Here is a 13,660-nt window from a genome sequence, read left to right as displayed (position 1 = left end):
TCACTATAGGGTATCACACCATTCAGCAGAGTGAGGTGTCACTATAGGGTATCACACCATTCAGCAGAGTGAGGTGTCACTATACGGTATCACACCATTAACCTTGTGCTGTTGTATGTGCGGTTTTTATTGCTTCACTCAATATTGCTCATCATACCAAGCTTAACATATTACAGTGTCCACTGATGCTTGCTAACAGCCGTCTGCTCATGAGCTAATGACATCCCTCTGTGCTGTGAGATCCTGTACGCCTTCAGCTTCATCCCTCTGAGCTACGCCTGTAGCTCCACCCCTCTGTACTGTGAGCTCCCCCTGCAGCTCCTCCTTCTGGTAACACAGGTTAAATCCTGACACCATTCCAAAACAAACCAAAATGCACACAAGTTCTTTTTGAGCCTTTTAATGACATTTTCCCTGCATGAGAAACATCACAGTGTCCCTGTCATGACATTGTAGTTGCAAATGTGTAGAGCGTGAGAGGAGGACGCTCTGGCAGAATAAGGTTTGAGCTCATTTAGAGTCTATAGAAAATTTGACCTGAGCTATAGGATACAGTACTACTGTGCTCACTTCTACATAAGTTGTATGATAGAAGCCAAAATACATTACAAATGCATTATGGGTTGCAACATATGGTTATAAAACACTGCATAACTTTACTCAGTCCACCATATGTATCTCTATGGTTTAATTTCTCTTCAGTTATTTCATTTACAAATGCATTATGGGTTGCAACATATGGTTAGGAAACACTGCATAGCTTTACTCAGTCCACCATGTCTATCTCTATGGTTTAATTTCTCAAAACCAATTTATTCATGACCTTTACTCATACTTCATTAAATTCATAAGGAACTTCCCAGTCATTCATTTGCAATGTCCACAGTGACAAGCTAATTAAGTCATAGTTCAGCCTTAAGCGCTTTCACTTTTTACAACAAATAGCCTACACATAATATTACTTCGGACCACAGAAAGTAACAAAGCTCCTAAATTATTATATAAAAACTAGAGCTGTCTAGCGATTTAAAAAAATGAAATTAATTACATACTCTGTGAATAATTAATCTAAATGAATCGCATGCATTCATTTTTGCTATGAACATATTTTTTTAAATATTTAAATTAAAAATTTGGTAGATTAGTGAATCAATGGAAAGCCAAACCAACATTACAGACTTTAAAGCAATCAGTTTCAGGTATTTTTGGTGACTCTAGAGCTTTACCTAGAGTCGCGATATATTTATATTTTACTTTGCCTTTGTAAATAGCCTACTTCTCATCTTGTTCCCCTTGTAGGGGCCTACACAATGAACTTGCTTTTCTTGTGGAGGTGAAGGCCTACTGATAAGGTAGACCTAATGTTTCACTTTCACGATTCTCGGAAGATGTTTTAGCATGTAAATGCAAATGCAAATGACTCAAGTTTCCACTCGCTGACGTGTGCAGTAGGCTACCCTAACACCGAGGTAATGCAGACGATTTAGTAAGGAAGGTCGGCAGTTAGTCGGTCTGTTATGGAGCCTAAAAACAATACATTTGCAAGTTAACGTTGACAAGGCTGGCGGCTAGCATTATGTATTATTATCAGCGGGTTTGTGCTAACTCCTAATCTACCTTTGGGTTGAGGTGATGCTTCAGACTTGACAAACTCCTATGATACGCAAATTCCTTACTGCAGAAATCACTGAATCGCAGAAAACATGCTCTTGTCAACAGCTCTATCTGGCCGTTTTTCTAAACGTAGGCGACATGTTCCAGTCACAACAGCTCCATCTGGGCATTTTTCTAAACGTAAGCTACATGTTCCAGTCACTGGACCAATCAGCGCTTTCTCATCTGCCTCCTTCAGTTACTGTAGCCAAGACTGCACGAGGTCAAAGGTCTGTGACCTTTGACCTCGTGATTAATCAGCGTTAACACGTTATTCTTTCTGTAATTAATTAATCGAAATTAACACATTTTTTTGACAGCCCTAATAAAAACACATTTCTGTTTAGTGCTCTTACACAATAAATACAACATATACTTGCATGTAGATAATGCATACCTAAACAACTGACAACAACTTAATAAATAGACAAACTTAAAATACTCAAAGTAACATAGGCCTCATTTACAGTGTAAAATGCACAGCAGAACTGATGTATTCTGAGGCAATTCATGGTGACAAACACTCCTGTGTTAACTATCAACACTCCTGTGTTAACTAGACACAGTCACTTTTGGACTTCTTCACTTCTCTGCTACAGATATAGGGTCCTGGGCAAAATAAATATTTTTAAAAAGTGCCATATTTTCAGTAACTTTTCAACAAGGGTAGTAATGCTGTTTCTAATAAAATCATTGTTCCACATTCTATGCAATGTCAAACCAGCAGTAAAAACAAGGGAAATATATACCAGTGCAAATTACCAGTGCTGCTAAATTACCTCATACCACCCACTCTAATTTCTCAAGTTTGATTCATCCAAAAAGTAAAAAGCTTGGTTTTGTTTGTTCAGGTGAGAAGGAATAGCTTTGTTTCTTTTTTCTTTTTTTGTACGTTATGCAGGAAATATGTTCACCATACAGCTTGGAATGAATGATCTCTTCTGTCTAACTCCATGAGGTAATGTAGGCTTGTTCAGTGTTTTTACCTAAAAACTTCATTTAAATGTTAGATGATAGAAATATTTAGGGGCACCAACGTTCATTGAACATGCAGCTTGACAAGTCTGCCACCATAAGATCAGTATGTATATGCCCTTTGATACTTGCTTGTTAGCTTTAGCCTAGCTTGATAGCTGAGATGATAGCGCATACATGTATGCAACAGCTTATCAGCTACGAATGCCCAAATGCATACAGTACTTATACTCACTCTAATACAGAGTTACAATAAAAAAAATATACACCACTTGGAGTTTAGATTTAGCCTTCCAGCCTACAGTAGCTACAAAACACAGAGGTGATGTGGGGTGGGGGCTTTGTTAGTTGCATGTGCAAAGCATCATGGGGCTTATACTTGCGCTCATCTTGCTGTAACAGTGTGTTCCACACATGTACTTTCCCTTTGTGAGTCAGCTGACCATCCAATCAGCATGACAGACGGCAGATAGAGGTCTCTCATTGGCTTAAACATAAGACAGATAGAGGTCTCTCATTGGCTTAAACATAAGGCACCTCTGGTCCTCTCGTTAATTCCCTTAATACACCCACCAGTGCTCAGTTTCTCTTTCTCCTCTCACTTATCTCACTTCCTGTGTCAATCCACTGACATTATGACACTTCCTGTGCTACTCTCATCACAGGTTTCAGGGGGAGATATAATGCTGTATGCTAAGGAACAGTATCAGGAGTGTTTTATAGTACTCGAATTTGCTTCAGGAAGAGCCAATCACAAACTATTTCAATACACAACATGGCACGTTTGATGCATACAGTACTTACACTAACTGGAAAGGCAAACACAAACATAACATTTAGCTACAGAAACATAACAGAAACGTAACAGCAACATTTAGTCCATTCAATCAGGAGGTGTGCAGTCATCACACAAAAAAGAAGGGTGTAATTTCTTACTAATTCTCTATTTCTTTTCCAAAAGACACAAGCTCTATTGTATCTGAACCATGGATTGTGTTAGATCGAATTTAGCCATTAATAACAAACCGTTAACCTACACTACACTCTTTAATGTGCCTCCTACTATCTATGGTGATCTTAATCAATAGCCTCTATGAGTAAAGGTGTGGCCTTCCCTGGTGATACCCTGCAAACAACAGTTACCCTGACAACCCTGCTTCTGGAGCGGTCAGAGTTCTGTACTTCCTGTGCTGGCCCTTATTTGGGCGCATTGACCTTCCCCTGATCCTCCACCTTTTTGATAGCTGCCTGGATCTTCTCCTGGTCTCCTAGGAGCTGGCGCGGCTTCACTGGCTTCAAATCCTCATCCAGCTCCAGTAACACAGGAATCCCGGTGGGTAACGTCACACCGACGATGTCCTTCTCCGATATATCTACAGAACACAGGGCAGAGAGAGCAGAGAGGTGCTCAGATGTGTGTGTTAAGCACAGTAAATACATGACATTAGAACTCCATTCATTGGTAAACATCAAAATGCAACGTATGTACCGGTATGTTAGATAGTCTATGTTTATTCTTCTAACAAAAAAAGATTTGGAAAAATTGGGTCATGCTAAATCATGCACATGTATCAAGTGGGTCGGCCTATACATTTGATCCATTTGGGTGTACTGTACACTGTGTCTACTGCATGTGTTAAGCCACCTAAATGTATAGTATGACATTGCCTGCGGTAGTACAGTAGCACTGACAGGTTTTTTAAAAGGTCGAAGTGCATCAGACTAGAGTAACCTTAACCCCGTGCCCTTTCTGATGAGGTTATTGGTGCCATTTCAGGAACTTAAAAAAGTCTGTTGGCATGACATGGGGTTAGTGTTCCAGAACAGCAGAACTGCTCATGTCATCTGGTTACTTGGGGAAGCTCCTTCAGAAAACCAACCATTTCTACACCACTAAGTGACAGTGTGCAGTGTTGTGGTCAAGGCGGCGTACTTTCTAAGTGTTTGAGCAAGGCTCTGCAGCTGTTCCCATGTGCCGAAATGAGCACGGTGTGGCCGCTCTTGATCTCTGGGACGACCACCTGGTTCCAGTACGGCAGGAGCCGGTCCAGCACCTCCTTCAGGCTCTCAGCTCGCGGCAGCTGCTCCTTGGGCACGTCGCACGTACTGTAGCGCCGATCGTTGTAGATCTCGGCGAAGTACGGGTGTGACTCATCAATGGGCGGCGGGGTGATGTCATAACTCCTCCGCCACAACTTGACCCGCTCCTCGCCGTGGTTCAGGGCCATCTCGGCCCGGTTGAGGCCGATCAGCGCACCGTAGTGGCGCTCGTTGAGCCGCCAGGACTTGGTGACGGGGATCCACTCCTGGCCCATGGCCTCCAGGACCAGCCAGGCCGTCTGGATGGAGCGGCTGAGCAGAGAGGTGAAGACGCGGTCGAACTTGTAGCCCTGCTCCTTCAGAAGCCTCCCACACTCCTGGGCCTCCACCACACCGGCCTCGCTCAGCTTCTGGTCCACCCAGCTGCAGAAGCGGTTCTCCTTGTTCCAGGCTCCTTCCCCATGCCGCAACAGGAATAGTTTGTACTTTGACATCTGGGTAGAAAGTATAGCATGTTGAGAAGAGCACCGATACTGCACAGAACAGGAACACTGATATTTATCATAACATGTCATAATTGAGTTACAATAAATTATGCTGCACAGTACACAGTGTACCACATCTGAGGAACGTCACAGCCAATACTCCAGATCCTCCACAGCCAGCTCCAGCCAGAGCACTGATGTTTATATCATTACATACGGGTTACAATACACACAATAGGCGTACTGCATCGGCTACAGTACACAGTGTCACAACAAAACAACATAGATACTCGGCTATGAGTGTGGACTAAAGGATTAGGGTTACAAGCCAAATGTCAGATGCTCAACTGGTTCAGACTCAGACACACATTGAAGTAACATGATTTGACTTGAAAACGAAAAGGCCTATATGGTCATTTCAAATGCAACGACAAATAAATATAGAGTTCATAAGCTATGGAATACCACAAACGTTAGCTATAGCTAAGGTTGCCCATCTTATCTGACGTGACGTGAAACGACTGTTTGCACTCTGACATTTGCTTCATAACGTTAGCTACAATTTGTCTTCATCATTTAAAGCTAATGACTTCAAATAACACAATACACTTGAACGGGTATAATTTCAAAATAAGAGAAATGCATATATTATACTTCTTGTTTTACTCGCCTTTAGGATAATAAGTCAGACGTCTAGATGGTCGCAGTGTGCAGGGTTGTGGACAGAGACATGGCAGCGAGTTGCGCGCACAGCACACACCCATGCGCCTTCCTACTTGCGTAGGCGATTGACAGCCTCTAATCCAATAGGGACCGGGAGAGTTCCCTTGAAGGCGGTACTTTCGGAGCTGTCTTTACTCTGTATGGTCTGTAGTTAAAGGCAAACATCCGAGGCGGTGTTCAGTCATGTTTTTGTAATTCGGTCAGTTCTATGGTAAAATTCCTTTCTTTTACTGTCTATGTAAAATTCACCCTATGATGTAATGTTTCGGATTCGATGAAAACTCTATTCATCAACGATACAACCACTAACTATCACAGTAAAAATAGGCTTAAATTGTGTGTGCAGACATACATAAGCTCTCAGACGACTCACTCAGGTGAGCCAAAATAAACTCACACCAGTAAAATATGCTTTTCTTAAACTCATTGAAGTAGGCAGCCGACCTGTAGGCCTATGCCTAGCCTACTGGCCTTACCTAGGTAAACCTTTTTAAATGCTGAAATCTAGGCTATAGAAATCAGCCATGTGAAACACAGGTCATTTGTTTGAGAGGATCTAAATATTTTAGATTTAGACTATATGCATTTATTCAGACATTTTAGATGGTTTTTTTTAAGCCTGTAGTAAAACAAATATTCAAAAAGTAAGGAAATGATTAATGATTATGCCCCTATGATTAGGAAATAAATAATGATTATGCCCATTAAGTTCAAAGAAAGGTTTAGGAAATAAATAATGATTATGCCCATTAAGTTCAAAGAAAGGTTTAGGAAATAAAGTGTATTTACTTGTTAATGAAACATATAAGGGAGCTCTGATTACGGAGAGGGTTTGTTCAGCATGATGCGAGCTTCTGGGTACTCAGATTATGGAGAAAGCTAGATTAGTTCAAACTATTTGATGTGGCACTGGGGAATTCGAGTTGGGAAGCTTACGACAGAGTATTAGCCACACATGAAGAAAAAAAATATTTTTGCCATGACGATATTAAACTCAACATTTCGAGAATAAAGTTGAAATATCATGTCGACTTTAATCTCGACGTGTCGACATTAAACTCAACATTTAATAAAGTTGACATATCATATTGACTTTAATCTCGACATTTCATCTTGACATGTCCATCAGAACTAGTTAAAACTGTCCTATAAAATATCACTTTTTCTCATCGTACAATATAGCCTAAAAAGTTAGGTTCCTTAAAGCTGATGACACATGGGGCAACTGTTTGAGCTATGTTGCTGCACATGGGGCAACTGTTTGAGCTATGTTGCTGCACATGGGGCAACGGTTTGAGCAATGTGAAAATATGCCTAATGATTAAAGTTCTCCAGTAAAATAATAGCTACCCGATATCAATGGGAAGGTGCCAGAACCACGATAGTCAGGAACACTGCCCAGACCAATAGCCTGGGTGTACCCAGACTGCCCAGACCAATAACCTGGGTGAACCCAGACTGCCCAGACTAATAGCCTGGGTGAACCGTAGCCTGCGTGTACAGCAACAATAGCCTGGGTGAACCCAGACGAACCTTTTAACAAATTTGAATTGGACCTGTAGAACCTGGACCTGGAGAACAAATTGGACCCGTAGAACAAATTGGACCTGTAGAACAGATTGGATCTGTAGAACTAATTCAAATTTGCTAACAGGTTCATCTGGGTTCACCCAGGCTATGCTACAGCAACAAAGTTGAAAAAGTTGCTTTGTGTATCACCATCTTTACACAAATATGCTCGTTGTGATAGTACAATATCCAGCAGCACCATTGGCAGTATAGGAATTTACAGTCAACTCAAATTAACAGTTTTGGATGTTACCTGACAAGCTATCATGTAATTATAAAGATAAGGTAATTGCTGTTGTTCTTCTGGACATAGGCCTGAGATTGCAAAGATAAGGTATTTGCTGTTTTTTTTCTGAATATAAGCCTATGAGATTATAAAGATAAGGTATTTGCTGTTCTTCTAAAGCTATCATGAGATTATAAAGATGAGGTAATTGCTGTTGTTTTTCTGGCCTATGTTGAAGATTGTGGTCCAGGACATACACCTATTGTTCTTAGTAACTTACATTATATATAAACAACACATGAAATGCTATACGACACATGAAGGTGTACGATTTTGGCATCAAGGACTAATACAGTATCTAAATGATCTAGGAAATGTTTCTGTTAATGCTGAACATACATAGTCAGTGGATCTGTCTGAGTATGTTGCTTTACAGCACCACCATGAGGGAGACAGGTGAATTGCAGCCATTTGAAAGGCAGAATTTCTTTTTTAATATGAGCACAATAAGCACCTCAGTAGCTATAAACAGACGCCATGCATTTATGTTCAATTCAGCTGAATGGATGTCCACACACCCAATATACATCACAGATACAATACAGTACAAACAGACAACAATAATACCTCCTATAAAAGCCTTGGATAAAAAAGCAAAACCGTATGTGTTTATAAAATAAAACCCATGTAGTTGTGTGTAATATTTTAGTGTTATGCCCATTATGCAAAAGTTCTTGACTTTATATTTCATTCATTGTTCAAATATTTTCCAAATCATTACACTCTTCCTGTGTTTAAACTGAAATTGTACATGGCTGGACACAATTTTCCAAAAGGTAATGTAGACATTTCATGAACGTTAACTTGAAAAAAAAAACAAAGTTCTCATGAGAAAAGACAGATGATAAAAATCAACTTAATCAGTCAAGTGAGTTAAGTCCATTTAAGATCCTGTTAAGAAAATGAGAAGAGGCACACAATTAGGAGTTGAACTTGTTGAACAGTGTATCAGCTCAATCAGACATTTTTTTGCCTTCAACTCACATTCCGATAGTCCGATAGTCTCATTGGTCTCATCATTACAGTTTTTCTCAGTCGCTTTGGTGCTTTTCTCAGATCAGAATGAAAATTCTCATAACTATTAGTTCAACCTCCACAACATTTAGTTATTTGTGCACATTATAGTAGCAATTTCTCCTTCCTCTGAACAAATTGCAAATGCTTTTGGACATGTTTCAGTTGCTTTGTCATGTCAGTCAAAATGAACTATACTTATGGATGCTGAATAGTCATTCCCAATAAAACTGATAGTCTTCATTTCATTGCTTGAGTCATTACATACAAAATTGGTGAACTAGTTATCAAATTCTGTCACAATGCTGTAGAATTGCAAAGAACACAGTAAAAATGTGAAACAGTGTCTTGTACTCACTCTCCTAACTACAGCAATTTCTAACTTTACTGTAGTTTTCAAATGGCTGTACTAGTGTATAGTGCTGTCTTGAGCATGTTCAGGTAGTGTCACCGAGTTCTGACCTTTTTTCGATGGGAAAACACTGAGAGCATAAACTGCCATAATGAAAACATGACAAAGCCATTTGACTATCTTGTTCATAAACGATGGTGTCAAGACTTTTCATTTTGATGACACTGGCAGTTTCATTGACATAAATACTTGCTTTTGAGGAATGGACTATCCATTTTGAGCAAGTGATGTGCTTTTGCAGGTTATCCACTAGGTTTTGCAGTTTGCACTAATTGTTTTGAGAAATGCTGCTGCTGAACTGCTGAGCAAATGTTAATAGTGATGTGAGAAAAGCACCAAAGCGACTGAGAAAAACTGTAACTTATCCATCAACTGATTGTTTGATTGATTGATTAATTTTTACTTGAAGTATATGTGGCATTATATCTACGGGACATTACCTGCTACTGTCCACCAGCGTCGAACAGCTTCTTCCTGCCCTCCATGCCAGACATGGCCTCCACATTCTTACGCCAGTCAGTCACCTCCTCTTTCTGTAAGGAGGAAAAGTAGCTCATGTAAAAACCTGATGTTTGTGAGGACTGTTTGTGCTGGTTCAAGAAAATGTTCAAACATGCTAAAAGAGGCACAGACAAAAATTATTAAAGAACAAAAAACAAATAATAATGTTGATAAATATAATCTGGACTGGACACAGTTCCTTTGCCCCAGGCAGCCTCCGCTACAGCTACACACTGCTCTGCATACGAAGGCATTAGTAGATAGATAGATAGATAGATAGATAGATAGATAGATAGATAGATAGATAGATAGATAGATAGATAGATACTTTATTGATCCCCAGGAGAAATTCATTAGTGTTACCTTCTCATCCTCCTTCTTGACTGTTTTGAGGTTGGCCTTGAAGTCAATGGTCTGTGTGTGCTTGCCACCCAGGAGGACAGAGAGCAATTGTTCTGCAGATATTTTCACTCTCTTCAGAGTAGGCTTCTTCCTCGTCAATTCTTGCACCTTCAGCTTCATCTCATGAATCTGAATTAATAACAACAACAAAAAAAACATCATACTTTGCGGCACAACAAACCCCATTTGGGTTCAAGCTCAAGTTTCACTCTCAAGTCCTTGTGCTTGTCCACGTTAACATCACTGACTATGTTTGCTTTGTGACAAATGTTAGTCCCAATTGCCTTGCGTACATGTTAGAGAATGACCACTGCCTACTCCATGCATAAGGAGCCCCAGGAATAAGCTGCGTAGTACCTCCTTATCATTTTTGGCCACTTTCACTTCAACATCATAGCGTTCCTCATCAACTACATCAATTTTGTGATGCAGATCTCTGCAAAGATCCTGTTGAGCAAAAGATAAAAAAGTGACTTTAGTCTGCAGTGTTGGGTAGAGTAAGTTGTGCAACAAACAAAAGATGAATGAATAAATCAGTGTAGTTGTGCTGGAATGAGGGGGGGCAGGGGGATGGGTAAAGGGTGGGGGGCAGGTAAGGGTGGGTAAGGGTGGGGGCAGGTAAGAGTGGGGGGGCAGGTAAGGGTGGGTAAGGGTGGGTAAGGGTGGGGGCAGGTAAGAGTGGGGGCAGGTAAGGGTGGGGGGGCAGGTAAGGGTGGGTAAGGGTGGGGGCAGGTAAGGGTGGGGGCAGGTAAGGGTGGGGGCAGGTAAGGGTGGGGGCAGGTAAGGGTGGGGGGCAGATAAGGGTGGGGGCAGGTAAGGGGTGGGGGGGTGGAAAAGGGTGGGGGTGGGTAAGGGTGGGTGGGGTGGGGGGCAGGTAAGAGTGGGGGGGCAGATAAGGGTGGGGGGGCAGGTAAGGGTGGGTAAGGGTGGGGGCAGGTGAGGGACTCACCTGGAGCTCCTGCACAGACAGGCCAGACAGCTTGAGTGGCGGGACGCGTTCAGCAAGGGTGTCCGCTCTGTCTTTCACCCTGTCCTCATTCTCCACAGCCAGCATGTCGAACGCTGTGTACAGCATCTTCATCTTGTGTCAAAGTTTACAAGTCAGTGATTTTGTATGCAGCATCCTTATCTGGTGTTAAAGGAGAATTCTGGCAATTTTCATATAGATCTCTGTTTCTCAAGGTCACCGAGTACTGTTGGTGTGGAAAAAACGGGCATTTTTAAAATCATGCGCCCAGAGTGTAGCACTGTAGCTGCCCCATGTTCATGCCCCCAGAGTGTAGCACTGCAGCTGCCTGGCTTCTCTAGCTGTTGCCCCCAGAGTGTAGCATTGCAGCTGCCTGGCTTCTCTAGCTGTTGGCTGCAACAACTCGGGCTAGGTAGCACTGTTTTTTGTGTTTTTTTTTTTTAAGATTGAAGTTAGTGATTTTGATGAAAGGTTGTTGATTTTTTAACTCAAAAGCCAATCAAATTAGACCCCTCCTTCATTCTGTTATTTTGAAGTAATGTATTTTATGGCTGGAATTGTTCATGGTTTTTCTCTTAACTGCTATAGGACCGTGAATTAGAGCTTGCTGAATTTGACAAAAAGTGCATTGGATAAGAATTGCACCTATACATTTGAATTGCACCTATACACTTACCTTCAGCCCCAGCCTGCGACCTGAGCTGATCTTCTTTTTCTGCAGTAGAAAATATAGTGTTTATATCATTAATCAACTTTCTAAATGCCATGGAGCAGAAATCATAGGACAGTATTCAGCAGCTATTTTCACATGCCACATGGCTTACTTTGAAGCCAAGACATTTGTTGCAGAGTTTTGTTTTTCAAAATCAGCTACATTTACTAAAAAGTTAATAATTCTTCAGAGTATAAAAAATAATCTCTCTGAGGAACCATTACCAATGTGAAGAACCATTCATTAGATTTTTTAGAGTGTAAAAATGTTGTGTTTTCTTTAACATTTTAGCATAACAAAAATGTCAGTTATCATTGAGATGACTGGAGTGATACTCACCGGTCTATTCAAGCAACAGAACCCCCCACAGAGATGAAAAACAAAAACAGACGTGTAAACAAACATCAACAAACAAACAAACAGTCTTTTTTATCATTTCAGTGTTTGTGATTTTACAAAGCATACTTACGCATCCGACATCTTTGGTCATATACTGCACACCAGATCTGAAATAGGAATGAGCATATGCATAGGTTTTGGCGACACTTTAGTCAACAGTCTTCTTCCAGAGATGAGGTAGCTCTGGCCTGATAACAGAGGGGCAACTGGGACATGATGTTATTGTGCTGGACTTATTAAGGTGTGCTGGTTGCTCTCCTCGTTAGCTCATTATAGCTCAACAATGTGATTTAATGGCCCCGGCTGAAAAAGTCACACGGTCACAGGCATATGCCATCTTTTCCTGCATGTCCCATCCAAATGGAAAGGCCAGGTCCCACTTCACCTCTGGCTTCCCTTCAACCTTCCTACGTGCCATCATGAAGCCCTCATTTTGATATATGAAAGGCTGGCATGCCAGGAGGCTAAGGATTGCCAACACCTAGCCACCCTCAATCACAAGTGGCATCTCACTCCAAAAAGAACGAAAAAGTACCAATTGTGTTTACGAATTTTACAAAATGGGAAAACAGCAATAATGTTGCTATATGTAAATGTACTAAGTCAAATTAAATAGCATTGTATGGCAAAGTATCTTTATGGTTTGTCATTGTGCAACAATTCCAATAACGTATCATATGACTTGGACTAGCCTACGCTTGGTTTATGAAATCTCATGTCTCCCGCAATTGAATGGAAGTCAAATGCAAAGCTGACAAGAGTTTTGTCATTCATCAAACACACACAGGCTACTGTTTTTCTATCTGTAATCTAAAGTATCAGTAGAAACCAAATTAGCCTACATTGTGTCCAGCAAAATTCAGCGTCAGTACCTTATCATTCACCCACATATACCTTTCGCATAGCAATGTATTAAGTGATGCTCACATTTCATTCCTCGATACCATTTGATCTGTTTCGTCTAAGTGCACCTCAACTTGTCATCGGCGCTGCCCAGGGGATTAACCCCGTTTCCCTCCCGCCCCCCTTCACCTCCTCACATCTAGCAAGTAAACTGGTCAAAACGTACCTTTGGGAGAGAAAAGCTGACAGTGTTGGATGCACACGCCAACTGAGGTTTGGGGAATACAGATTCAGATTTATAGTTTCTAACGCTTAGGGGAACGGCCCACGAAAATAACCCGATGTCTTCGTCCTCTCTGCAGCTGACGTTTACTGTGGCACATACATAGCGCGCAAACAGTATTCAGTCTACAAAGCGTGGCAATAAAACAACTTTATTGGTGTTGGACATGGAGTTATGTGGTGTGGTGATGCCTGGCGGTGGTGGTGGCTAGTTGGCAGGTCCTCTCTCAGCTGTTGCTGTTGCCCAGAGCAGACAGACGGGTTCGAATGGCAGAGCATAAAATGCTTCTTTGTCAGGTCAGAAGAAAAGCCTCTATCATCCTCATGGGTCACTCTCCCACTGGGGAAAAACATAGTTTTTCATGCAAAGTTTAGTTTGAACAGAGGTGAATGTGAA

General features: G+C 41.3%; 2 protein-coding genes across 3 annotated transcripts; both read right to left on the bottom strand.

Moving 5' to 3' along the window:
• Positions 1–384: 384 nt before the first annotated feature.
• bpgm (2,3-bisphosphoglycerate mutase) lies at positions 385–5,947 on the bottom strand. Of its 2 annotated transcripts, none has more exons than XM_048257797.1 (3): positions 5,824–5,947; positions 4,562–5,162; positions 385–4,001 (listed from the first exon to the last, which is right to left on the bottom strand). In XM_048257797.1, exons 2-3 carry the CDS (start codon positions 5,160–5,162, stop codon positions 3,826–3,828), a joined length of 777 nt encoding a protein of 258 aa, XP_048113754.1. In that variant the 5' UTR covers positions 5,824–5,947; the 3' UTR covers positions 385–3,825. The 2 variants fall into 2 exon arrangements, with proteins under 2 accessions (XP_048113754.1, XP_048113753.1); XM_048257796.1 differs by lacking the exon at positions 5,824–5,947 and adding an exon at positions 5,277–5,592.
• A 2,194-nt stretch (positions 5,948–8,141) lies between these two features.
• LOC125303385 (troponin I, slow skeletal muscle-like) lies at positions 8,142–13,360 on the bottom strand. The gene is made up of 9 exons (XM_048257137.1): positions 13,208–13,360; positions 12,209–12,245; positions 12,079–12,082; positions 11,704–11,742; positions 11,010–11,141; positions 10,418–10,507; positions 10,022–10,189; positions 9,598–9,690; positions 8,142–8,622 (listed from the first exon to the last, which is right to left on the bottom strand). The coding sequence occupies exons 2-8, from the start codon at positions 12,217–12,219 to the stop codon at positions 9,601–9,603; spliced, it is 534 nt and encodes a 177-aa protein (XP_048113094.1). The 5' UTR covers positions 12,220–12,245; positions 13,208–13,360; the 3' UTR covers positions 8,142–8,622; positions 9,598–9,600.
• Positions 13,361–13,660: the final 300 nt, after the last annotated feature.

Source organism: Alosa alosa, chromosome 11 (assembly GCF_017589495.1).
Source record: "Alosa alosa isolate M-15738 ecotype Scorff River chromosome 11, AALO_Geno_1.1, whole genome shotgun sequence".
Lineage (NCBI taxonomy): Eukaryota > Metazoa > Chordata > Actinopteri > Clupeiformes > Clupeidae > Alosa > Alosa alosa.
Note: the sequence above shows the minus strand (reverse complement) of the source record. Positions and strands in the feature narration are given on the sequence as shown.

Excerpts from the sequence above, each read along its gene's own strand:
- bpgm (XM_048257797.1), bottom strand. The coding sequence starts at position 5,162 with ATGTCAAAGTACAAACTATTCCTGTTGCGGCATGGGGAAGGAGCCTGG. Across the intron at positions 4,002-4,561 it reads CTTGCTCAAACACTTAGAAA|ATATATCGGAGAAGGACATC; the intron begins GTACGCCGCCTT and ends TGTGTTCTGTAG.
- LOC125303385 (XM_048257137.1), bottom strand. Across the intron at positions 10,508-11,009 it reads TGTCTGTGCAGGAGCTCCAG|GATCTTTGCAGAGATCTGCA; the intron begins GTGAGTCCCTCA and ends TTTGCTCAACAG. Across the intron at positions 10,190-10,417 it reads TGGCCAAAAATGATAAGGAG|ATTCATGAGATGAAGCTGAA; the intron begins GTACTACGCAGC and ends TTATTAATTCAG.